Source organism: Castor canadensis, chromosome 8 (assembly GCF_047511655.1).
Source record: "Castor canadensis chromosome 8, mCasCan1.hap1v2, whole genome shotgun sequence".
NCBI classification, from domain to species: domain Eukaryota; kingdom Metazoa; phylum Chordata; class Mammalia; order Rodentia; family Castoridae; genus Castor; species Castor canadensis.
In genome coordinates this window covers 153,930,974-153,957,273 of record NC_133393.1, presented here as the reverse complement: position 1 = coordinate 153,957,273, position 26,300 = coordinate 153,930,974, and the positions used below count along the sequence as shown (strand labels likewise).

Below are 26,300 nucleotides of genomic sequence, written 5' to 3'. Positions count from 1 at the left end.
CTATGCTTTTTCTTTCTCTAGCTTCCAAGGTTTCTCGAATGAAGGTAGCTTATATTTGTGACTTAAAACAATCATTAGCAAAGGAAGCCACCCAGGCTGGGTGCGTCTAGTGTCAGCTCCCTGTCCATCTTGTCCCAGCGTCCACCCAGTATGCTCTCTGTCTTTCAGGCTTTGGGAGCCATCACTGCAGTGCCTGTCACGGGTCCTCAGGTCAGCTCCTTGCAGAGGTTGGCCGGGCAAGGAGCGGCAGTGCTACCTCAGGTAAGCAGCCTGGGGCAGAGGCTATCTGTCTGTCTCTTTGTCTGTCCCCTACCCCTCAGCATCGGCCTTCTGGATCCCTCTGCAGGCAGCACCTTTCCCCACCCACTTTGTGCATTCTGAAAGGACACATTTGGAACAGGTTTTTCACATGAGGAATCTGGTTTTTCAACAGTGAGTTGTGAAATCGATGTGGCAGGTCACTACGGGGATTTGTCAACCGTGGGGGTGACACAGAGTATGTGTACCTGTGCCTGGCACACCACAGTCACCCTGTAACTTCTTCAATGTCACTCAGCTTTGTTAAGCTCCTGCTGTGTATACCATCCCCACTTGGGGGCCACACAGATAAAGATGGCCCCTGCCTATCGTGGAGCTGCAGGCTGAACAGTGACCGCCGGTTGAGAGACAGCTGCTCTGGACCCTCGTCCATGTGGCAACGTTTCCTGAGTGCTCTCTTGGTCCTAATCCCACAGAGTCCTGCCCCTAAAAGAGGCAGAGTCTCAAGGAAACAGATGCTCTGAACCAAGATGACTAGCCGTTGAGGGGCTCTAAAGGGATGGTGGGAAACTTGAAGCAGCCTGTCCTGCTCCAGAGTCGGGGGTGTGCTTGAACCAGGCCTTGGGGTACGAGGATGTTGTACGAGGAGGGCCAGGCACAAGACAGAGAGCCTCTACAAGGAGGGCACAGGTGAGAACCAAGGCTGAGGTTGCAGGGAGGCCAGCCGGAGTCACAGTCTTCCAACATTAAGAGGGGGAGGTGGAGAGGCCAACGGAGGCCTCTGGAGGGCCCAGGTATTGGGCTATAGACTCGGGCCTCTCTGTGGGCAGTGGGCAGCTATGCAAGGCCTTTTGGCACAGGAGGGTTAGGACTGAGACTCCAGAGAGAGGCTTCTGATCAAGGTTGATGCTGTTTTCTTTGGAGTTGTCTTACCACACCTCCGTTTGCTCCTCTGTGGAACTGGCCAGGCCCCCTGCCTCGTACTATGGCTGTGGTGGAGTCCAAGTCAAGAAACTAAGTCCTTTCTCAAGCCTGTTTCTCTAAGGAGGTGGTGCCACCATGGCCCCAGGACTTGGAGACCTCCCTTAGGGGACAAGGTGTGCATCAGGGCCTGCTGCTTTGTGGCTGTAGTGATGAGAACACAAAGTGGTTAGGAGGCTGTGCATCTTACCTACTCACTGATTGCAGCCAGGTCCTGTCACTGCCCCCCCCCACACACACCCATGCACAGGCAAGGGACATGGGCCCAGGGACATTCAGCAGTATTGTGGAGGAGCCAGGATTGTCCCAGGTGACTTGAACAGAGCCCTGGCCTGAGCCACTGAGGGCTGCCTGCCGCTTACACTTACTCCTCATGTGTGGCTTCCTTAAGAGTGTGATGAGGACACACACACATACCCTCTGGTACTGTTCCATGGTTTTCAAGGGAGCACAGACTCCACCCCATGCACAATGAAGAGCAGAGTGGGCAGGGTGAAGAAGCCCCTTGGCCACCTGGCTCTGAGCAAGGACAACTCTCCCAGTGCCTCTGACACAGTCTGTCTGCAGTATGTCTTGGGGCTTTGTGCAGGGGACTTGGTGGGAAAGAGCGGTATGGCTTTCCCTCTGGCTTATCCTGGTTTAATTTTCCACCTTCTTCTCTGACCTTCCTGTTTTCTCTTGATTGAGCTGGAAGAGGCTGGCCCCTGAGCGGCAACCCCTGAGTCCTGTGGTGGTCAGTGCATCCTTGGGCAAGGAAGGTGGTGGACCACTGGGAGACTCGGGGTGGACTCTCTGGCAGAGTTGATATTCTTTCCTCCCCTCTAATGTGGGGGTCTGAGCTGTATCTGCTCAGGACTGCTGCTATGCTGTGCCTCCATCACCTGCTATGTCTTTCTGGCTGACCACGCACCTATCCCTTTCTCCCAGGTTAGGCCAAAGACTCTGATTCCAGATAGCCTCCCCATCACCCCAGGCAGGGACCGGCCGCCCAAGCAGCCCCCAGCATTCCAGAAGGCCACAGTGGTCAGCATCAAGAACCCCAGTCCAGCCCTCCCCACTGCCAACAACACTGTCAGCCATGTGCCAACGCCCGGCAGCCAGCCCCAGGCTCTCGCCGAGCCCACCGCCATCACCTCACCCCTGAGCAGTGCTGGGGTGGCCTATGCCATCATCTCCACCTCCTCCAGCAATGCCACCGCCATCACCCCCAGCACCACCGTGCCCGTGGTCAATGACAGCATCAAAGTCCAGCCCCTCCTCATCAGTGCCGACAGCAAGGTGAGTGCCCCTAGCAGGCCCCTGAGAGGACGTGGCTGACAGGGGAATCTCAGAGGCAGTTGCCCAAGAGGTGCAGTGGTCAGGTGGCCAGTGAATGATTGGCTGGAGTATGAGTGGACAGCCAGGAGGATGAACCAGTGTGTGAGTGGATGAGTGATAGTGTGCGTGCTGCATTCGTAAGTGACCAGCTCAATGAATCACGAATGACTGTGTGATCAATGGAAAGTATGGCTGAATGAATCAATGCCTGTGGAAAAAGAATAATTGCTTGACAAACCGATTGCTGTACTTATTAGAATAATTGACTAGTAAAATGTGTGGCTGAATGAGTAACTGCTGCAAGAGAGCCCAGTACTGATTATCTCTCTCTGCTGGAGTCAGGTGGTCAAGGACTGTTGTAAACCCCAGGTGCCTGGATGGAAAAATCTATGACTTCTTGCTAAAACAAAGATCCTGTCCCTGTACCTTCTGGAGCTTCCCGGGTGGTTTCCCTATTTAAGGCCCTTGGGGCCACATGTCCTCTTTCCGTCTGTTCCCTCTCTCGCTTGCGACTGACTAATGCTCTTCTACTTCCCCAGCTCAAATGTTGGTGCTCCCCTTTCATGTGACCTCACGTCATTGTGTACTAACTCATTTCTGTGGGTAGTAACTCATTTCTGCCTCCAGGCTCCTCCCCCTTCCCCAGCCATCACACACATGCTGAAGGTATCTGGAAGGATTCTCAGAGCCTAAAGAGTCTTGAGGTGCCTCCCAAGATGGCACGTGATCCAGATGGGTGCTCGGCTGGCTGGCGTTTGTTGAATGAGTGGGCGTAGCCCCACAAGCATTCAGTGTTGGCATTTTAAACACCTTGCTCATTTAATGGGTGGAAGCAGATGTCTCGTTGCTGAATATTGGATTCTTCTGATCATTAAACCCGAACGTTTTCCTTCACTCTTTGGGCACCCTGTCTCCTCTGTGACAGGCTTCAGGGAATTCTTGTTCTTTTTTTCTGTTGGACAGCTTAATGCTTTTCTTCCTGTGAACATGAAAAGGGGCATTTTTTTCCATACAGAGAATTTGAGGTTTTAAAAATGGATGCAAAGAACAAAGAGTTTCCCTCAATCCAACAGAAAAAGGGTATACACTTCCTCTTTGTGTTCAGAGCCTCATATTCATGACAATTGTCATGTGTTCTTAGGGGAACAAAAAAAAACAAAACAATTCAAGTAATTCCTGACTTGAGCCAGATCCTGCCCAGCTGCTCCTTGTGAATTCCTCTTTCTGAGATTCATGAACAATGATAATTCTTTTCCAGATCCCTGCCCAAAATAAATAAAAGAAATAGCGAGAAGCAAGAGAAAGGGTGCTCAGACCAGGAAGAGGCTGGATATCTGGATTTCAGACTCACTGTTCACCATCGGACATATCCGTCACTGGCCAGCTATCCTGGTCTGCTAAAGATGGGTCATTATTGCCACCTGTCTTCTCCAAGCTAGTTTTGAGTGCCTCAGGCACAGTGTCCTGGGTAGGGCCATGGGGAATTACTGACAGGCAGTACTGTCAGACTGACCTGGGAAGAGGCTCAGCCCCAGTGCCTCCTAACCTGATGGTCCCAGGCAGGCGACATGTCTAAATCCTCCTAGCCTCAGTGTGTCTGCACTTAGAGGGCAGTCCCCTGGACTCCTGTAGCCTGAACCTTCGGAGTCTGCCTGGATTTAAATAATGAAGCAGCTGAGGCTCCGAGTAACATCTTTGAGACCACACGACGGGAAAATGATAGGGCGGGATCTGAGCCCATGTTTTTCTGCTTCCCAAACCTGGCCACTTCTCATGCAGACCCTCTCATAGGGAGAAAGGCTGTTGGGAGGCTCAGGCCCTGGACAGAAAATGGGTACCAGTCACCTTGCTCCTCTGTGACTCATCTTTCAGGACATACATAGACCCTCCCAGCTGCCTCTTTCCCTCCCTGGGCTCTCTGTCTCCCATTCCTCCCTCCCTAGTCCCTCTGCCCTCCACTCCTCCCTCCTTGGGCTCTCTGCCCCTCACCCCTGCCTGAATCCTCTGGCCCCACCACTCCCTCCCTCAGCCCTATACCCCTTACCTTCTGCCACATTTTCCAGGTCATCATCCTTCAGCCTCAAGTGCAGACACAGCCTGAAAATTCAGCAGAGCCACGGCCACCCTCAGAGGAGCTATCTCAGGGAGCTCAGGCCACCAAAAAGAAGAAGGAAGATCAGCCTGCGAGCCAGGAGAACCCCGAGGTAGGACGAGCCGACTTGGCTGTAGCACCTGGTCTGTGCAGAGTGAGGATGGCTTCACTGGGAGGGTCTAGACCAGCTCTGGCACAGCACCCAGTGCCGTGGGCAGTACTAGGATGGGACTCCCCCACTGAGCCAGTCTCAGCTGTCCAGTCTCAGTGTTGGCAGGGTGGCAGGGTGGGCAGTGGTCAGTGCAGATTTTAGCATTGGCCAAGTCTCAGTGGTGCCAACATCCAGTGGTGTGATTAGGGGCAAATCTTGTTTCCTCATCTGTAATTCGAGACCATAAGACTTACTTCCTTAGGGTTGCTGGAGAATTCTGAGTTAACATCACCCTCCCAGGGCCCTCAGACCAGGAGGGGATGGTTTTCCCCCTGGGCAGCACTGGCCCTAATGTGGTTCATCCTGGGAAAACTTTAGCAGTCAGCTGCTGCCTCAGGCTGGAACAGGAGATGGAAACATTGCCCAGAGGTGCCTGAAGAACTTTCCAGAAATCACACACAGCGCCCCCCCCATCCCCATCTGGAGGAGGAAGGAGAAACAGACTCTCATAACTGGTCTAGCAGTCTGCTGCCATGCCTCCACCTGCCAGCATGGGGTACTCAAGGCTAGACTTGAGTGACCTGGCTCAGCTATGCTGCAGCTGCGTCCTCCGCTGTCCCAGGTCCAGAGCCTCTGTGCTCTCTCCTGGTCTTTCCCACACGCTCTTCCCACCTGGATCCTTCTTGTCCTGCTGCCAAACCCATGTTCATCCTATGAGATTCTGTTCAGACCTGGTTCCCTCCAAGTGCCCTGCCCTGCCCCACATCAGCTGCCCCCAGACCTTCTGGCCCCTAAGCTCCTGACGTTCTGTCTGTCCAGGTGTTGCTGTTCCAGAGAAGTCCCCCGCCCAACCCGTTTGCATCTTCCCTTGGTATCCACATGGGTCTGGAGGTTCTCTCCCTGCCGGGCACTGTGCTGCAGCCTGGGGAGGATGAGAGGAGGAGGCAGAGGGCGCCTTGCCGTAGGGAAGCTCACTTCTGTGGGCAGTGACAGGCCTGGCTGCTGTGAGCCTGCTGCTCAGGTAGGACACAGAAATTGCAGAAATAGTAACCAGCTGAGTCAGGACCCACGGAGGCCGTCTGGTTCATGTTGCAGGGCATGGCTCCACCCGGTTGTCCCTGGGTGTTGGAGAGACTGTTCCAGGATCCCATGGATACCAGAATCTTTGGATGCTCCAGTGCCTTATATAAAATGGCATATATTTGCATACGACCTACACACAGTAGGCATCTCTAGGTGACTTATGACATGTGATATAATGAAAACACTACATAAACAGTTATGTTGTTCACAAAATAATGGGAAAAAAAAAAGCCCAAAGGTGTTCAGTACAGATGCAGCCATCTTAGGCCTAACTACACAGTGCAACAGTTACAGGCACAAGGTGGACAATGCTAAATATGGAGTTCCAGAGGGAGACCAAGACTGGCTATAGCCCAGGACCTGAAAGGCCCCCTCTGCTTTGGAGTTTCCTCCTTCCCTGGTGTCTCCCCTTGCAGCTCCAGCCTTTCCTCCAAATAAAGATGACAGATGTGAAAAAGCCTCTATTACTTGACTTTCCGGGGGGCTGCAGGCCGTCCTCATACCTCACCAGACTCCCTGCACTTCCAAGGCATTCTAGAAGGTCAATGGATTGGGGAGAGGAAAATATTACTGTTCCTTCACCATTCCTTGCTCTGGTAGGGAGCTCACAACCCCGTCTATAACCCATCCACAGGTTCCATGTCCATGTATTTAACCAACCTTAGGTCAAAAATATTTTTTAAAAAAGAGTCCAGAAAAAGTTCCATAAGCAAAACTTAAATTTGCTGCAAGCCAAGTTCCACACCAAATCCACAGAAATGGAGTGGTGTGTGAACACACCTTTCATGGCTTCCTGGGGTTCACGGATGCTCTGGTCCCTCCATCAGTCCTTACTTAGCCTTGTCCATCTCCCGGCTTGCTCCTGCACTGAACACCTGCAGGCTTTTTTCTTTCATTATTCTCTGAACAATACAGCATGACAGCTCTTGTCAGTGTTTACGTAGGATCATCTAAAGATGACTTAAAGACTCTGGTCCCTTTTTAATAAGGGATTGGAGCATCTGAGGATTTTGGTATCCAGGACCCCCACCTCAGGACAGGCGTGAGGGCCCATGGCCTGCAGTAGGAACCCTGTCTGGCTCATCTTCACCCCCTGGTTTAGCCTTCTTTCTCCTTCCTCCCTGCCCTATGCACTGATGCCTCTGCGTACTGCACATCCATCCCCGAAATCAGAACGGGTATGAGGAAGTGGTGCCGATCTTTTGGATGTGTTCCCTCTTCCTGTGACTAAGGTCAGAACCTTCTTGAAGGACCTGCTTGTCTTCCTTTTGTATGTAGCTGAGGTGGTCCTGCTTGTTCTCCATGGACACCCGCAGGTCACCTCGTCAGGGTCACGGCTGGGGAAGCCTTGGCACATCCTTACACACTCTGCTACAGGCCGAGCGGGAAGCCTTATGCACCTGTTAGACCCACAGAGTCACCATGTAGGTGGACTTGAGGCCTCTAGTTCAAGGCTCACTGCAGTGGGATGGTTTGCTCAACCTTGGGTAGGGGCTGGACACCAGGCCTCCAACCGCACCATCTGAGGCCTTTCTGCTACCCCACTGGAGACTCCTCTGATTCCAGGGCTGGCCAGAAATGACAGCTGTGGAAATAAACAAGAAGTGAAGAGCAGACAACTCAGACTAGGAGGTGGGGGCTGGGGCAGCCTGTTTGGCTGCAGTCTGTGGGCTTCTCAGTCATCTTGACATCTGAAGTTAGTCCTGGGGTTTCTTGCAGTGAGAATGAAAGGGCAGGTGGACCGTGTTCTACTGCAGGGCTCTTCTTTCTGAGACACACTACAGTTGTGACGTGTGCTCACAGGCTTGGAGTCATCCGAGCCTTGAAGCAACCCTGAGAGGTGAACTGGGAGCTGAAGTTCGGGGACATGAAGTGACAGAGCCCACTCAGGCATTGTAAGGACACATGGCACTCCAGATCTCTGCCAAGCCTCATCACTGACTGTGCTGCTCTTTCTTCTCCCATGTCCTCTCAGTGTCTCTGGGAAGGCAGGCAGGAATGACATCGTTCATTTTACAGAGAAGGGAACAGGATCTCACTGGCAAGCCATGCCATGGCTCCATGCCGAGCCATTCAGACCCTGGATGGACTCCTGGCTCCTGACCCAGCTCTTGCTGTGCCTCTCTATCCCAGGCCCATGCCCTTTGGAGAACAGAGCCGAGGCTCTCTGGGGCCACCCATTATCATGGCCTTAGGCAGCTGCTGACTGAGTCTGAGTCCCTCAAATCAGCACGGACTCTGTGGAGGGGCAGTGGAGCTCAGCCCATCTCACACAAGCCCTAGTGCCACCCAGCCCTCGCCACCTCTCTGGGCAGGACTTGTCCACTCACATGCTCCATCAACAGCTTTGTGGCTGAAGCCCAGGTTCCTGCCTCAACTGTCCCCTGGGCTTCTGGGCATGCTTCCATGGGTTCCTCCCTGTCTGTCCATCACAGGAAACGTGCAGAAACAACCAAGCCTCCCTTCCCCCTTGAAGTCCATCAGACACTCCATCTGGTGGCTGAATTTCTCACATGGGCAGACCCCTGCAGAAACACACATGTGTAGCAGGACAATAAAAATGGATCTCTGTGTTTCTCTGTCCCCAGACCACAGCAGTCAAGTGGGACCAACGCCCTGGGCCTTTGGGCTCTGGCCTCAGAATCCAGCAAGGGCTACTGGGAGGGAAGGCAGCTCAGGCGAGGTTGTGGTCCCCAGAGAGTGGACCTTGTTCTTCTGCTTTTCTGGGAGCCAACTTGTGCCTTAGGCCACAGCTGGTCCTGGGAGGCGGGTCCAGGTAGAGGTCATGGCCACTCCTTGGAAGGAAAAAGTGGCAGGAGAGAGGGGGAGGGGGAAAGCGGGAAAGAGAGAGGAAGGGAAGAGAGGGAGAGAGGAGGGGAGGGAGGAGGAGAGGGAGAGAGAGGAGAAGAGGAGAGGGAAAGGGGAAGGGGGAGAGGGAGAAAAGGGGAGGAAGGAAGAGAGGAGAGGAGGAGGGGGAGGAGAAGAGAGGAAGAGGGGAGGGAGGTAGAGAGGGGAAGAGGAGGGGAGAAGAGGTGGAGAGGGAGAGAGAGGAGGGGAGGAGAAGGAAGGGGGGAGAGGGGAAGAGAGGAGGGAGGGAAAGAGGGAAGAGGGAGAGAAAACAAAGATCAAAAGATGCCGTGCCTCAAATGAGTCGATGGAATTTTGGAGTACATGAGATCTAGTGCAAAGGATAGTACTCGGTAAGATCAGCATTTGGAACACGAATTGATATGAGATGGAATACTTTAGCAACAGCCTTAAGTATGTGTTTAGCCTCCCTTCAGCCGGAGCCACCATCTTCCAGTAATTTGTCAAAATTCCAAACACAAAGGGGGAGAGAAGAGGGAGAGGCCTTTGTGAAAACATGGAGTTGTTCCTTTGGCCCCAAACGTGTGAATTTACAAAGAAGGATGACATTGTAGACATCAAGGGAATGGGTACTGACTGTTCAAAAAAAGGAATGTCCACCAGTGTTACCATGGCAAAACTGGAGGGGTCTCCAGTGTTACCCAGCACACTGTAGGCCTTGCTGTGAACAAGCAAGTTAAGGGCAAGAGTCTTGCCAGGAGAACTGGTGTGTGTTGAGCACTCTTAAGAGTGGAAGTAACTTTCCGAAACGTGTGAAGGAAAACGATCAGAAGAAAAAGGAAGCCAAGAGGAGGGAACCTGGATTATCTGAACACCAGCCCACTCTGCTCAGAGAAGCACTGGGAAGGAGTCTGGGCTGCTGGACCTATTTCCTGTGAATTCATGACATGATGTAAAAAATGAAAAGGCCTCTGGACTACTTTTTTAAAAAGTATGTTTACTTCCTTCAGCATACTCAAAGAAGTTTGTTTTTTTTTTAAAAAAAAGGAATAATAAAGCCAAAATAAGTAAAATAAGGTCAGTATTGTCACGCATACCTGAAATCCCAGCACTCAGGATGCTGAAACCAGGATCTCAAGTTCAAGGCCAGCCTGGACTACATAGCAAGAACCCGTCCCAACAGCAAAAAAGATTGCACAAATCTAAGAATTAGATAAAATCCTAAAAATCACTGAACCTCACAGGTAGACAATTGCTAATGCTTTGGATGTAGCACAGAGATGCAAAGAGGTGGAAGAGACAGGAACAGGAAGGAGCAGCCAGGAAACAGCAGGCGGCCGAGGACCTCACCGGCAGGAGAGGGTGGATGGAGGGAAAGGAGAAGCACCAGCTGGAGGAAAGGGAAGTCAAAATCAAAGTGTTCCCAGGTGGAGGAGCGTCCGTCCGAGTTCTTAGATCAGAAGTGGGTGCCTTCTAACGGACAGGATTACTAACAGGAAATCCAGAAAGCTAGACATGTGTGTAAAGATGGGAAAGTCATGAAAACTGCCAGGGCGAAGACAAAGGGTAATGACCATGCATGACTTCCTGCAGCTTCTGCCAGAGACCACACTGCGGTCCACAGACTGTGCGGGAAGTGCCTGCCGACTCGGGAGTTTGTGTCCACTAAGCAAGGGCAAAATGGAGACATGTTTAGATGTAGAGACCCAAGAGTGCTGTCCCCACACACCATCACTTGGAGGACTGTGTTTTAGCAAGAAGGCAAGTAAAGTGGGAACAGCCATGAGCAGTATAAGAAACCACAGCTGAAATCTGCCAGTGGCGGGTAAATGTGGAAGTATGGGTTGCTGAATTCCCTGCACCGTTGTGTGCAGTGACACAGGCCTGCAGTTCTGGTGCCTGGAGCCCGAAGTAAGAGGGTCACAAATTTAAGGATAGCCAGGGCCACACAGTGAAACCCTGTCACAAAACAAAACAAAACAAAAACAGACACAAGGAAGTTGCAGGCAATAGAAGCAGTTGGTTGCAGGTGCTGCCCTCAGATGGGTTTGACACCCTCAGGCCAGCGTGGAGTGAGGACTTAAGTTGCGTCAATCGTGGTGGTTAGTAACCGAGCTAAAATGTGTAGGCTGATCACTGAAAAGAGTAAAATGCCACTGAAGTTTTCACCTGAGCAGAGGAAAAAAGTTTGTGTGGAACACTTTTTCAAGAAGATAAAAGAATGGGGGGCAAAAAAACCAAGACGAGGAACTGAAAATGAAAATAAATTGAAGAAAACCTAAGTCCAAATAGATCAGTAACCGCAGCAAACTGGGAACTTTCAACACTTAAGAAAATAGACTTAAAGGCACCAAATCTAAAACTGGGCCATGTAGCACACACCTGCTGTCTCAGCTACTCCAGAGGCTGAGGCCTGAGCATCACCTGAGGCCAGGAGTTCAAGACCAGCCTGGCAACATAGTGAGACCCTATCTCAAAAAGGGGGGGAGGGTGCAACAAATCCAGTTAGTTATATGTTGCTTTAAGAGGCATCTTAAAATGCAGAAAGATTGAAAATAACAGAATGAAAAACAAGTACACAAATACCAAGATAATTAATTGTCAGAAACTTGTATATGCCATAACAATATGGCTTTTTGTTCAGTTTTTATTTTGGTGGGGCTGAGGTTTGAACTCAGGGCTTCATACTTGCAAGACAGGTGCTCTACCACTTGAGCCATGCCTCTAGTCCATTTAGCTCTGGTTATTTTAGAGATGTGGTCTTACAAACTATTTGCCTGGGCTAGCCTCAAACCTCGATTCTCCCCATCTCAACCTCCCAACTAGCTAGGATTACAGGCATGAGCCACCAGTGCCTGGCTACAGTATAGTTTTAATATACATAGTCAGATGGTGGAACTGTGGGGACTCGACAGACACAATATACAGTTTCACATACATCTGTCAGAAGCTAGTAGACCAAGCAGGGCAGAAATGACTGGGTAGAGCTTCCAGTTTGAATAGGGCAAGTGCTAAGAACCGGACGCTTCCTGCAGATACACACTGAGCAACAAGAAGGTTTTGGATTGTGAATTCCAAACTGGACCAGAGAATCCACATCAGTGCTGTCTAAGGCTGCTGAGGTCAGTGCTGCATAGGAAGCTCGCAGATGGGAGCCACAGAGGGCGGTGGGGTAGGGGTGCCAGAGGGCTGAGGAGCTACAGGTGCAGAAGCAGCTGCATCTTTGCTCCCTGAGAATAAGAAATTCATCTCCCTGTGCAAAGGAGAAGGGGACGCTTCTGAGCTGGACATAGGTTAGGCAGGGCTGGTCAGGCAGCAGCTGGGTACACGTGAGAGTGAGAAAGAGGGAGTCAGCATTGGCGAGTGTCAGGAAGCACCGGCAGGGCCAGCAGGCAACAAAGGTGCACTCTGAATGAGGGCGGGAGGCAGAGCTCTCAACCTTGCTGGAAGACCTGTGGTTAAGCAGGGTCCCACTGAGGCGGGTGTTTGAAGAATGAAGTCCATTCACCTGGCAGTAGAGGAGGCAGCTTTTGAGTTATCTAAAGTAGCTGTTTTAGGAAAGTTTGACTAGTTACGTTTAACAAAAAATGTGGGGATCTGGTGTAACATTAGGACAAAGATGCTATAAGGCAAAATACAGGAAAGAGAAGCAGTTTTTACCTAGGAGAAATCCCAGCAAATTTGTTTTAATTAAAAACAAATCTAAAACAACCACCACGGAAGGAAACTACACAGCCAAAACAAGGGTTTCGGGAAGGGATGAGGGAGTAAGCCCTGAGCTGGGATTGCAGGAAAAATGTGAAAACAGTCTCATGGGGTTTGTGAGCAGACAAGCACGGGATCCACCACTACGGATGTAGGATGCAGAAACGAAAACAGCATACACTACCCTAAAGGCAACAAGCAAGAAGAGCCAAAGAAACAACAGGGAAACAGTGGTTCCCCAGTCCTCCCAGACGTCCCAATACAGTGTTCAGGCTTCCTCACTGAAAGTCTGGCTACAGCTTGCGAGCAGGCAGATTCCAAGGAGCAAAATCCAGGCTCTGGAGTAGACCTGCATGGCTTACAGGTAACGCGATCCTTGCTGAGTGAGAACGGGAGGGTGGGGCTGCAGGTGAACACCTGGCAGCCACAGGGAAACGGCGAGTCCATTCTTCATGCCCTCCATACCAGGGTAAATTCCAAGTGCATCAAAACATAAACATAAAAGGGAAACTATAGATTGTAAAACACAACAAATTGCCTTATGACCTCAATGCGTAAGACTCAAAGATCCAAACACTACAAAAGAAAACATTGACAAATGCTGCTACATAACAATGTTTACAGATTAGCATGGAAGGAAAAAGCCCAGTGTCGGCAGAGCATGGTTCTGCTCTCCAGTGTAGGCCATGCAGGGTGACCCTCCCAGAGGGCAGGTAGCTTTGCCGTGGGGCATCAGGGACCAGTCTGTGTGTCAACAATGAGTTACAGTGACAGCAGGTGCCCCTGGTATGATGTGATCAGGATGATTTCTGTCTGAGCAGCCTCCAAACTGCCCAGGTTTTCAAAAATAAGGAGAGGCTGCAAACTCAGCCCAGAAAATCAAAAAGATGTGATGACAGAATGTCAGATGGAACCTGGATGGGATCCTGGGATAGAGAAAGACATTAAATAAAAACTAAGGCATTCCAAGTTGAGTATGGGCTTTGGTTTATTATGTGTGCACCCATACTGGTTTTTAGTTGTGATGAAGTGCTGTGTTAACATGGGCCAGGTGCCCATGGCTGTAATTCTAGCTACTGGGGAAGATTACGTTTCGAGGCCAGCCCAGGCAAAGAGTTTGCAAGGCCCCATATCCAAAATAATCACAGCAAAATGAACTGGAGGTGTGGCTCAAGCAGTAGAGCACCTGCTTGGCAAGTGTGAAGCCATGAGTTCAAACCCTAGTCCCATCTCCCCCTCCAAAAAAAATGAAACTGGGTGTGGGGTAGGCAGAAACTCTGATTAGTTTTGCATCTAAGATAAGTAAGCCAGGGCTGGGGATGTAGCTCAGTGGTAGAGCTCTTGCCCAGCTCTGGGTTCCATCCCTAGTACCAAACAATGTCAAGACATTGACCCCAGTGTCAAGTCAAAAGATAAAAATGTAGGCTAAGAAAATAGAGGTGCAATTCTTACCACAGCTGAAGAAGGATTTGTCATCCACTCAGCAGGTATTTATTGAGCACTTACTGTGTGCTAGGCACTGTGAGGCACTGGGGTCGCCCTTCTGCACTGAAGCAGTTGCAGAACTGGCAGGTTCTTCTCCAAGGGGAGCACAGGAACTTCCCTCTGGACAGCTGCAAGGGTCTTATGTGACATAAGGTCCCAGGGGTACCATCACCTCTGCCCGATCATGTAATCTCATCCCTGGGTCCTGCCCACACACAGGGATTGCACAGGAAGGGAGCACCTGGGAATGGGATCTTCGGAGTCTGCCTCCCACTGCAGGGGAATGTAGGATGAGTGCTGCATACAGTATGGTGTCCCTTTTATGACATCACAGCTATATCAAACTAAATAAGTTCTTGCAAACAAGTGGGGAAAGTATATTCATGGATATTAAAAAAGAAAAGAAGGAGGAAGGGAAAATGATGGAGCAAAAGGATGGAAAGGAGGGGAGGCCATGGAAGCGACCCAACTTTGTGGCCAAGTTTGGGGGACTGGGTTTTAAGTGTGTCAGTGGACTCAGGCATTTGATGTATTAGTAAATATGGGAACAATATACAAGCGATTAGTTGGCCACTTGTGTCTGTCCTAAAGTGCATTTGAGAACTGCAGGAAGCCCTTGGTGCTGTGGGAAGCCCCCAACACTTCCTTGGGGTGTCTCTGGGAACCCAATTCCTGTGTGATTTCTGGATCGGTGGCCCGGGTTGGGGATCCAGGAGGGATCCAGCTCTGCGGCCACGAGTAGCTGGCTCTCCGCAAGTGTCAGTTGAAAATGAGAGGCCGAGCGCGTGTTAACACCTCTCCACCACTTCCTTCCCTCAGAAAATTGCCTTCATGGTAGCACTAGGCCTGGTCACCACGGAACACCTGGAAGGTAAGGGCAGGGCTGTGGCAGGGGTGGTGTGATGGGTAGAGCTGGGTGTGGCTTCAGAGCCAGCTGGTTTTGGTGCCTCTAGTCTAGGACTGTGTCCAGGTGTGATCCTCCTCCTGGGAGCTATGCCCCAGGTGCTGGCAGACGAGTGGTGGTCATCCAAGACACCAGACAGAGAAACCCTGCTCTCCATGCCCCCTGCCTTCTCGGACCCCACTGTGGCACTTCCCTGTTCGTTTGGAAGTCCCTGTCCTCACACTGGAGGCAGTGAGGTGACCCGGTCCTACCATTTGCTAAACACTCAAATCTAAGTTCCTTCATTTCTCTGAGGCTCAGTTTGTTCTTCTGCAAAATAGGGTATTGGGACCTTCCTGGGGGGCTGCACCAAGAGCAGTGCCCAGCCATGCCTGGCCATGCTCAGCATGGGTGCCAGCTGCGGCAGAATGTCCCCAGACTGAGGTTGGCACCAGGTGGAGCAGTGGACATGAGGACGTCAGTTTATTTGAGCAGACTTGGCAGTGTGGCCATGGAGGTGCTGTTTCCCCTACTGATGAATGTGGCTGCCAGTGAGCTGGGGACATGAGCAGCATAGAAGCCACCCTCTTACTGTGTACAAGAGGAAGCTGAGGCCAGAGAAGTTGATTCACTTGCCCAAAGTCACAGTCAGTTGATACCAGGTGCAGGCTGGAACTCGGGTCTCCAGCCTCCCAACTCAGAGCCCTCCTCCTGCACCCCCTGCTAAAGACATTTCATAAAGTGAAAACCCCCAGGCAAAGCTGGGTGGAGAAGGGAGGCTGGTTTGCATTTCCTTCTTAAGGCCAGGACAAGAAGGGGAAGCAAAGTGGCTTCTCTCCAGCCCAGCCAAGGTCTCACAGGCCACGCCAACTCAGCTGGTCCCTATGTTCTTGGACCTTCCTTCCACAGACTCTGAGAGGACAGCCTTTGCCTCACCTGCATCCCACATGCCCCCTGGCAGCGGCTAGCAGAGGGGCGGTGGGCAGGGCCAGGGAAGAGACCCTCCTGCCAAGCGCTAGCTCACCTGACCTGGCCCTGGCGGGCAGGCCCCATCTGAGCAACTTTGGCTCACCTCTGCATGCGAGCTGGAAAGCCTGCTCAGCCTTCGGTCTAATGGTTTGAACTTGAGCAGAAGGCTCCTTTTTCTGCTTTCCGTGGAGAGCTCTTTTTAAGCTCTGGCTTTGGAGCATCGAGGCTGTGTGGGATGCTGGATATACAGTCCTGTATTTGAATCCCAGTCGTGCTATTTGCTAGCTGGGTGATCTTGGGCAAGCTCCTTTGCCACTCTTAACCTCGGTTTCCTCATCTCCAACCTAGGGAAAACTGCGTCCTTAAACTCTGCAGGATTATTATGAGGATGGAGGGGAAGTGCCTTCTAGATACGTAAATAGTCCTCATTGTGAAAACCTCCCCACCATCCCACCCCAGCAATGATACCATAAGAATTTAGCTGTACCCTGTCTTCTTCCTCTGAGGTCTGTGGTGCCTTAGAGGAAGCCTGCAGACCAGTCCTGGAGAGGTTTAATTAGGGATGAAGAGAAAAGGCCCCAACAGCTGCCCATAGAGGCAGAGCAGGTTGCAAATTCCACCTGGCAGCAAAGGAAAGGCAGAAGGGGAACAAAACCTGCTCAGTGTGCACAGCCACGTTCCCACTCAGCACCGTGAACCTGCTGTGCCTCATTGAGGCTTCCTCCTGCAGGTTGCACGGGGCAGAGGCTGCCTGAGCCAGTTTCTTTGAAGCCAGCCTGGGCAGTGTCAGGCCAGTGGGCATCTGCTGCTCATTGTGTTCCCAAGAAATGGCCAGAGACTGACTAATGACACACAAGGGGTCCCTGTTGCCCTCCCACCAACCTGACACACAACCTGAGGCTACCAGAGATGCCCTGGGAGTAATTTCTGGAGACTCTGATGTGCCCCAGCCACTGAAGGTCAAGAGGGCACCATGTGCCCAGGGCTGTGCAAACAATCATGTGGGTCCCCAGGCAGGAAGGACCCAGTGATTGCTATGTCTCTTTGCAGAAATCCAGAGCAAGCGCCAGGAGCGGAAGAGAAGGAGCACAGCCAACCCTGCTTACAGCGGCCTCCTGGAGACTGAGGTGGGACCTGTAGGCCCAGCCACCCTGGGGCAGGGGTGGCACACGGGAGCCAGGCAGTCACAGCAAGAGTCTATAGGGCCTTTTACCAATAACCTCTTGCCTGTCCTTCCTGTAATAGGGGTGACTGTGTGCTCTTTGCCTCCTGGGCCAGAATCATCTAAGCAAAAGATACAGGAAATAAAAATGTCAGTTGTCACTGGGCATGGTGGCCACTCCTGCATTCCCAGCACTCAGGAGGCAGAGGCAGGAGGACTGTGAGTTCTAGGCCAGCCTGGGCTACTTAGTGAGACCTTGTTTCAAAACACAATAAAAAAAATGTTTTATTTCCAATAGAAGTCGCCCTAGGGAGTGTTCACACACTGGCACACTGGGCTTCCTGAGTTATGGGTGCACCTCCTGGTCACAGGCAAAGCTGGTCACGTGCTCCCCCCACACCCGCCTCCTGGGAACACCGCAGGCCTCTTACACAGAATCTGTCCAGTTAACTCTTGGCAGGGAAGGGACAGAGTGGAACACACAGAAAGAGAAAGGCCCAGAAGGGCTGGGCTGGGTGGCATGACTGGTTCTTTCTCCCACACTCCCTGTGAAGCATCCATCTTCTTCCCTGGGAGAGGGGTGGGAGGAGAGGAGCCCTAGCTGGAGGGCTCCAAGTGGAGAGGCCTGGGAACCCAGGCTGTCTGATTCATGCGGTTCTCCCATCTTCGCTACAGTTTGCCCAGAACCCATGGTCCTCCCTGCTGGGTGAACTATCTTGGCCTGGCTGTGTCAGGAAAATGGCCAGGCTTCATGGGGTACTTCCTGTGGCATCCCCAGGGGCTGCTGGTGTACATCATGCAGCCCCTACCCTGCATTAACTAGGACACCCAAATGAATTACCAAGGCAGTTCTTCCCTCCTCACCCAGATCTTTTCCCAGAGCAGGTACCATCCCCATGTCCACAGCAGCTGGACGAGGTGATCTTTGGATGTGACCAAAGGTTAGCGTACACCCTGGCCCCTCCCATTCCCAGGGAGAACCTGAATCCAAATGAAATCTTCTTGCCCTTTTGAATTAAAATCCAAAGTTCTTAGGTGAAAATCTGTATCATCTCCCCAAGGTCACCTCTGCAGAGTCCAAGCTCAGGGCCACTGTGCTGAGGAAAAAGAGGTCCCCACAGGTGTCAGACTCAAGCTTTGAAGAGATGGGAAGGAGAAGCCATTTTTTCTCTCCAGGATGAGGATCAGTCTGACCAGTTGACCTGAATCCATGTCTTGTGAACTTGAACCTAACAGGGAGGGAGGGCTCCCCCAGGGAGCAGTGGTCAGCTCCAGTCCTTCCATTGCCCTGTCCAGGGGAGAGTGGGTATCCTCAGGATACATGTACCCTGTCCTGTGTTTCCTCTCCCCACCCCAATCTGGTTCCCAGAACACGTCAGTTTAACCCACTGACTGGATCAGTTGATCACCTGAGCCAGACACTGGAATCTTTGTGAGAAAGTCAAGTTCTTGACCACTGCTGGGGGAAATGTGTTCTCTGAATGACCAGGACCCCTCTCTCTGACCTGTCCTCTGCTGGTTGGCAGAGCCTTACCCAAGGGCCCCAAGGCAGTGGCCAGCCCTGGAATGAACTTATTAGCCAGTGGCTCAAAGCCCGTGAGCCTTGAGCCTTAGATACGCTCAAAACCAAAACCAAAGAGCAGCTCTTCCATGGGTCCCTCCCTTCGCCCTGAACACAGCCTGAGAGACATATTTCAGAACCCGTCACGCCCATCACACAATTCTAGAACCATCATCCTGCCCAAACTACTTAGAACCATCAAACTGTGCACAGTGTGGCCTATGGGATTGTTAGAGCCAGGACTGAGGCAACTCTTCTGGGTGCCCAGAAACCTCCATAGCTGTGAGGCTTTGGGCCATATGCCAAGAAGTGATATTTCAGAGGGCCAATATATATGCCCCCCCATTTCCCCACATGACTCCAGTAGAGAAGGAAGACCCAGGATGGGATGGAGAGGGCAGTGCTGTCTTTGTTACTGACCTTCCCTGCTGTGGGACTCCAGCCCATCCTTCCTGAATTAGGCATATCTGGGAGCAGAGGGTGCTCTCTGCCATAGCAGGGCAGAGCCTCCCCCTCCCTACCCACTCCTACCTCTCGGTCCCCAATATTCACCTCTTTTCCTGCCTGTGGCACAGGGTATCCATTTGGCCTCTGAAAGCCAGGGCAGGGAGTTGTCCCCAGAAGGTCCTGGGCAGGGCTGCCATGGCCCAGGAGGACTCTAGACGATGGGTTGTTTTGTCGTGTTTTGTGTTCCTGCAGAGGAAGCGGCTGGCCTCCAGCTATCTCAACAATCCTCTGTTCCTCACAGCCCGAGGTAAGCCAGCCTGGAACTGCAGCTCCACTGAGCTGCAACTCTGCTCTGGGGCCTGGTTTCTATCCTCAGTATACTTGGGGAAAAGGGGGACTGGTGGAGTGGACTCCACTCTGACAGGTGCAGAGGCTGAGGCTTGGAGCCCACAGTCAGCCAGGGTCACATGGGTCTGTGCTCAGCCCCGGGTACCTTGAACTGGCCATGTGATACCAAGGGCCACACTGGCAGGACCCACTAGGGCTGGGCCGAATGCTTTACCTCCACTGGGGTGGCCCACCTGAGCCCTGGAGAGAGTACTTGGATGCCTCCCAGCCCCATGCCCTGCCACCGTCCTGGGCCTGCTCCAAGCAGTGAGAACCCAGGCTGGTCTGGGAGACCTAAGTTCTGGGCCCAGCTCCAACAGACAGGGGCCTGGGTTGGGGTCTCTATCTTAGAGTTCAGCAGGTAGCCCCTCCTCCCTCTGCCATCCTTGCCCCTTTGTAAGACCCAGGGGAGTTACACCTATGAACACCAGCTTCAGTGGTCTCTTGTTACTGTCCTCTGGGAAACTGTAGATAGTTTGGAAAACAGGGAACAGCTGCTTGCTTCTTGGGGTTCTGTGTAGCTTTCAGCACCTCAAGCACCACCCTGGGTCTCCTTGTTGATCTATAGAACGGGCTGACAGCACTCTGCAGACTGCTGAGACTGTGTGACAGGACCATGCGTCCCCTGGATGGTGTCCTTGCCCAGAACCAGGTGTCTAACCCAGAACCTGAAAGGAAAACCACTTTGGTGGTGACTTCAATGTGTGGTTTGACAGCACATCCTAGAATGCAAGGGTTATGGCTGAAAGGAGCTGGAACTGAGTCACTTTGAGGATCCCTGGATTCCTCACTGAGTATAATGAGCCTGTTCTGGGGTGGGTCCTGGCCAAGACCAAGGCAGAGGTCCCCCCCTCCCCTACTCTCATGCCCTGATGAGAATTTATGGCATCACTGGGCCTCCTAATGCTCTCCCATCATGCCTTGGGGTGAGGACCCCAGTCCTGACCCATGCTCATCTCCTCACACCCACTAACATGTTCTCCGCCCTTCCTCCCTGTGGCAGCCAATGAGGACCCCTGCTGGAAGGTATGTGCCCCGTCTTCCCTGGGGGGCGGGGCATGTATTCAGTTTGTCACTACCAGGAAGGGGGCCCGGCCTGGCGCAGAGATGAGAGCCTTCACTCTATCTTTGATGCCCAGAGCCTCCTAAGACACCCAGCGTGCTTTCCTCCTGCCAGGCAGAACCTGGCTTCACTGCAGGGCTGGTGGCCAGGTTTGAATGGGTAGTCCTCCCCAATATGGTCCCAAGGATGTAGGGACCTGGATGCTTGCCCAGGCTCTACCTCCAGCTTGCTATGTGACCCGGGGTGAGTGTCTGACCGTTCCCTGGGCCTTCACATTGAAATGAGGGTTATAGATGGGAGGCCTCCAGTGATATGTCTGGGGGTGCTGTGCCCTCCTTCTGGGACAGTCTGGTATCCAGGGTCCTGGTGGTGTGGGCTGTACTAGATGAAAGCCTTCTGGTCATTTCAGCTCTGTTGATATGACTTGAGGGAGAAGGGTCCTGGTGGGTGACAGGAAGCTGGTCAGAGACCATCTGCTGAGGCCTCTGGTCAGGGCAGCTGAGGGGCCATTCGCTCTTCCTGTACTGCTCCTGGCCCAGTGTGAGTGGAAGGTTCCATATGCCTCCATCATAGGGTCTGCAGCAGTGAGGATGTGGAACCGGCTGTGACTCACCCTGGTGCCAAGCTCCCTGGCCAGGTAGAGCAGCTGCTTAGAGGATTGCTTGTCCAGCTGGTCCCAAGCTTCAGCCTGGCTCCTACCACAGTGGGACCACACCTGGAGTCCACCGTGTGCTGACCCCTGTGGCCAAGTGGTGTCCTGGAATCATGCCAGTCAGGCCAGGTGCCTCCTGCAGGGGTCCAGGCTTGGCCCTGCACTGTCACTCTTCCTCTTTCTAGAGCTGCCCTGGTCCCATTTGAGCCACTTCCTGCCCTTCTCTTTTAGAGTGAGATCACCCATGATGAGCACTGTGCAGCGTGCAAGCGAGGGGCCAACCTGCAGCCCTGTGGTGCCTGCCCGGGGGCCTACCACCTCAGCTGCCTGCAGCCCCCCCTAAAGACAGCACCCAAGGGCATGTGGCTATGTCCCAAGTGCCAGCAGAAGGTACGGCCGTGCATGCACTCCCAGCATTTCGTTTGCAGTGTTTTAGGTGGCCAGAGGAGCTTGGGTGTCCAAGGAGCTTTCTGGAACTCAGCACAGTTGACATTTGGACCCTTAATCCTTTGTTATGGGGCTTTGTCCTGTGAATTATGGGGTGCTTAGCAGCCTTCCTGGCTGCTACCAGAGAGAAAGACCCAGAAGGTTCTGTGCCTCGTGGAACTGTTCTCAGGCAGCAGCTTCTGAGTTGAGCTGATGTGGCCACTATCCCTAGTCATAGTTGGGGAACCTGTGGCTCAGGGAACATGTTCTCAGAGTTACACAGTCACAGTATGGCCCCAGCAGAACCCAGGGTCTGTCTGCTTTCTTAGTTCCCCTTCTGCCTTCCAGGCCTTAAAGAAAGATGAGGGTGTGCCCTGGACTGGGATGCTGGCCATTGTGCATTCCTACGTCACCCACAAGACAGGTAAGGAGTCCCTAGTGCTGGGAGTGGGGTTGGAGGGAGGGGGAATGGTCAGCTGCTCCCCCTCCTCCATTCAGGCCTCTGGGTTCATGTGGAACCTTTGGGAGGCTAGGTAGGCCCAGGGTCTTCCAAGCCAGAGCTCTGAAAAGGAGGGTCTGTCCCCAAGCATCAGCCAGACCACTGGCTCCTGCAGGAGTGAGACTTGGGCATTGGTTCTCTCCTTCCTGCCTCTCCACTCACTTCTGGCCTGATAGCTGATCACCTGTCCTCTCTATGAGACCTGGTCCTTCTCTCCTAGTCAAAGAAGAGGAGAAGCAGAAGCTGCTGCAGCGTGGCAGCGAGCTGCAGAACGAGCACCAGCAGCTGGAGGAGCGGGACCGACAGCTAGCCTCGGCAGTGAAGGTGTGTACAGTGCACGGGTGCTTCCCCTAGAGCCCCCATGGAGATCCAGAGCCTCACTGCCTGCTTGCTTACTGAGCCAGGGAGGAGGCAGACTCACCAGCATCCCCCAGCAAGTCCATCGATAGGGGATGCAGCTCTGTGACACTTTCAATACAGATCTACCAAGCAGTTGAGGACATCCCAGCTGTGACCTTGGCAAGGAAGGCCCTACGCTTCTCTGAACCTCAGTTTCCTCCTGTGTAAAGTGAACCTAATCCTTGCAGGGGATGGCAGACTAGATGATGAAGATGAGGGGGCAGTGAAATGGTGGCGTGATGGTAGGGACCGTGAAGGCGGTGATGGTTGCAAGTGATGAGGTGATGGTGATGAAAGTGATGGTGGTGGTTATGAAGATGGTGGTGGTATTACGATGGTAAAGATGGTGGTGGTGTGATTTTGGTGATGGTACTGATGGAAATAGTGGGAGATGTGATGGTGATGGTGGTGATGGAGATGGTGTGATGGTTGAGGGGGTGATATTGGTGCTGGTGATGGTGGTGGTAGTGATGGTATTGATGGTTATAGTGATGGTGGTGATTAGGTAATGGAGCTGGTATATCGATAGTGGTAGAGGGATGATTATATTAGTGGTGGTGGTGTGGTAATGGTGTTGGTGATGGTGGTGGAGGAGATTATGGCTATGGTGGTGATGGAGATGGTATGCTGATGGTGGGGGATGATTGCGTTGATTATGGTCATTGTGATGATGGTGTTGGTAGATGGTGGTGGTTATGATGATAGTGATGGTGGTGGTGGTGGTGTTGATGGGTGGTGATGGAGATGGTATGATGATGGAGGGGGTTGATTACATTGATGGTGGTGATGATGGTGCTGGTGGTAGTGATGACTGGGATGATGGCGGTGGTTGTGGTGGTGATAGTGTTGGTAGTGACAATGGTGATGGTGGTGATGATGGAGGGGGTTGATTACATTGATGGTAACAGTGGTGATGGAGATGAGTTGGGATGATGATGGTGGTGGTGGTGGTGATGGTGGTGATAATGATGGGGCTGGTGGTGAGGATGGAGCAGTGGAAGCAGCAGTTCTGGAGTCTGGAGAAGTTCTCTTAGTGCAGTGTCTCCTTTAGTCCTCTCAGTAGCTCTATGAAGTGACTGACGATTCCTGGCATGATTCTGGAAGCACTCACAAGGAGGTTGTTACTGCTGCAGCCGCATTTGACCCAGAGCGGATGGACATCTGACTGTAGGCCTCAGTCCCACTGCTCTGTGTTTGCTTTGATACACAGAAAGGCTGGGGGAAGGGTGCAAGAACAAGTGCAGTGGGTTCTCCGGCAAGCCTGAGGTCCTCTGTGACTGGTGCAGTTGGCAGGAGGAGGAAATTGTGGTGCAAGCACACGTCTAGTGGTGCATTCCAAGGCAAACTTCTGTTTAATTCCATTTTTCACTCTTGCCTGGTTTTTGTGAGGTCCTCTGCCTGTTCCCTTCAGGACGTTGAGGAAAGGCTTTGGGGGAGGGAGGGGGAAGCTGTGCCAGGACGCTTGCCGAGTTCAATTCTGACACATCTCTGATACCTCTCCCCCTGACAGAAATGCCTAGAGCTTAAGACAAGCCTGCTGGCCCGCCAGAGGGGCACCCAGTCATCGCTGGACCGTCTCCGGGGTCTCCTGAGACTGATCCAGGGCGAGCAGATGCTCCAGGTTGCCATGACGACCACCAGCCCCACCCAGCTGTTGGCTGGGCCCTGGACCAAGCCCTCAACTGCCACCACCATGCGCCCCGCTCTCCAGCACCCCCAGGGCCATAACTGACCCCAGGGACCTGTCTTCCTGCCCACAGAAAGTTTCTGGGGCCCTGTCCACACAACCTGGGGGTTCTGTTGGCCTTAAATTCATAAACACTATGAATTTCAGACAAAAATAAAACCAGACAGAGGAGACGGAGGAGAAAAAGGGAGAAGGAGCAAAGGGAGCAACCCAGGGCCAGGACTGGGTGGATGTGGAGTCCTGTACCCTTCCTGGCCAGAGGAGACTCTGGAAGCCAGGTGGGGGTGTGATGGCCTGGAGCACAGGCAGCCTCCATCCTCAGTTGTCGTTGGGCTTCCCAGGCCTCCAGCTTCTGGGTCCAGCTCTCCATGTCCTTGGGCCATCTCCATGGGGGAGAGTCTGGCTGTGGAGGGTGAGGCAGACTGGCCAGTGTGTGGCTGCTGAGGGCCCGCCTTCGTGTCCTTGGAGGAAGGAGAGCTGAGCACACTTTTAGCTGAGTAGTAGGGTAGTTGAGCCATTGGGGCCAGAAGAGGGTAGCAAACCTAGATAGTTCTCCAACGCCCCTGCCCACAGGGCACCTGTAGCCAGCCAGGCCTGGGGCCCCAGCGCCTTTCCAGACTCTGGCCGCTTTCCCACTGCCTTCCATCAGTATTATTGGGTTGGGAATTACAGCCTTTGAACTTGACCAACTGGAGGCCATCTTCCCCAGGGGCCACCCAGGCCTGGCCTCCCCCTCGCCCCTCCCCAGTCCTCAAGCACTCTTGCCTCCTTCTGCTGCCAGTCTTTTAGACTCATTTTGCTGTTGACATATTTTTCTCATGGAGTTCTTGGGCAAGACAGGGCTGCTGTCATGCAGGGAGGCAGTAGGCAGGTTTCAACTTAGGTCGGAAGCCTTTTATTTTCTAATTTCAAAGAGCCGAAAAGTATTCCAGTCTTTTTTTCTTGCCAGTATAGACACTATGCCAAAAATACCTTTACACTTTTGTATGGCGTTTTTACTGAAAGATAATTAATGTGACAGGGCCACCTGCTGACCTTCCTGTACGTCTGGTAGTCTCCACTTCAAGGTACAAATGGGAGACCTTCCCTGGGAGCCAAGCAGACTGGAGGACCCAGAGCGGCTTTGGGGAACCAGCGTGGAGGGCTGGGGAAGGGAGAGAGGGTGCAGCCATAGGGGCAATTGGCCTTTGGAGGCTCTTGGGTCCCTTCCTGTGGCCGTTGCCCTGTTAACAGAGAGCTGAAGGTCCACAGCATCTCCCGGGGCTCCCAAATCCCAGCAGGCTGCAGCTCACCTCGCCCCCAGCTTCCCCGTCCTGAGGGACTCAGCACAACGGATACACATCCAGGAGCCACAGGGCTCCACCCGAGCAGATCACAAGGTGCCGAATTGCAGTGAGCACGCGTGTGCGTGTGTGCAGGCAGCACGGCCACAGACACGCACGCGTGCACGCAGACAGGTGCAAAGTAGGAGACTGGCCGGGATCCCGCCACCGGCCCTCCTCCCCCTTGTCATTTTCACGAGTCCGGGAGAAACTGTGCTGTATGATACAGATCTATTTTAATACACTCAACACTGGGTTGAACAAGATTTTTATATTCTTTTATTGATGAACAAAGTGACCTGTGTGAGGCACACGTCTTATATATTGGTTACTCTCTATGCCAATTACACAGCACCGTGAGGCTTGCCATGGAAATGTCTTCAGGTTCCACTTTTGTTGGTTTGCTTTTCTTCTTGGACGGGTTGAGTTCAAGTTTTTAAAAATGTCATGGGAGAATCTGAAAGGTCGGACACAGGAGGGGTAGTCACCAACATGTCTTGAGACTGCTAGTTTTTTGGGACCAAGGAGGACCGTCCAGTGGATAGTGAGGATAGAGAAAGTGTCTGTCTTAAATTTGCAATGTAGTTTTCCTGCTGTACGATGCATTAAACTCGATCGACGATTTCAAAGCCCCGTGGTCTGTGTCTTTGCCTTCAATGAGAGGCTGAGAGTTGGGGTTGGGCCCCACCTAAGGGAAGAAGAGAGAGCCCACCGTACCCTCCCCAGGCTGATCACCACCCCTGCCCCTACAGGTGGCAGGCACACCTGTTAGGGACAGGGTTGATTATGCAAAGTCACCAAACCCCCCATGCCAGTTGGCTTCGAGGGGCCTGATGGTGGCACCTGCTCCTTGGGTCATTTCTACTTCTCATTCTGCTTCCCAGGACGGGCACATAAGCCCCAACCACCACCCTGGGGCTCACACATCGCCCTTTGCAGAGGGCAACAGACAGGACGTCAGAG

The 26,300-nt window shown here is 52.7% G+C and overlaps 1 protein-coding gene across 2 annotated transcripts in view; it reads left to right on the top strand.

Annotated features, from left to right (window-relative positions):
* The window catches only part of Phf21b (PHD finger protein 21B), a 93,576-nt gene extending 67,559 nt beyond the window's left edge, over positions 1–26,017 (top strand). The window contains exons 3-13 of one of the 2 annotated variants that reach the window (XM_020167416.2): positions 169–261; positions 2,167–2,517; positions 4,620–4,760; positions 14,700–14,751; positions 16,783–16,859; positions 19,155–19,209; positions 20,293–20,315; positions 21,236–21,394; positions 21,779–21,854; positions 22,150–22,253; positions 23,839–26,017. In XM_020167416.2, the coding sequence (XP_020023005.1) occupies positions 169–261; positions 2,167–2,517; positions 4,620–4,760; positions 14,700–14,751; positions 16,783–16,859; positions 19,155–19,209; positions 20,293–20,315; positions 21,236–21,394; positions 21,779–21,854; positions 22,150–22,253; positions 23,839–24,060 (1,353 nt within the window). In that variant the 3' untranslated portion in view covers positions 24,061–26,017. The remainder of the gene's footprint in view (positions 1–168; positions 262–2,166; positions 2,518–4,619; positions 4,761–14,699; positions 14,752–16,782; positions 16,860–19,154; positions 19,210–20,292; positions 20,316–21,235; positions 21,395–21,778; positions 21,855–22,149; positions 22,254–23,838) is intronic. The other variant, XM_020167415.2, reaches the window with a different exon arrangement.
* The last annotated feature ends 283 nt before the right edge of the window (positions 26,018–26,300 follow it).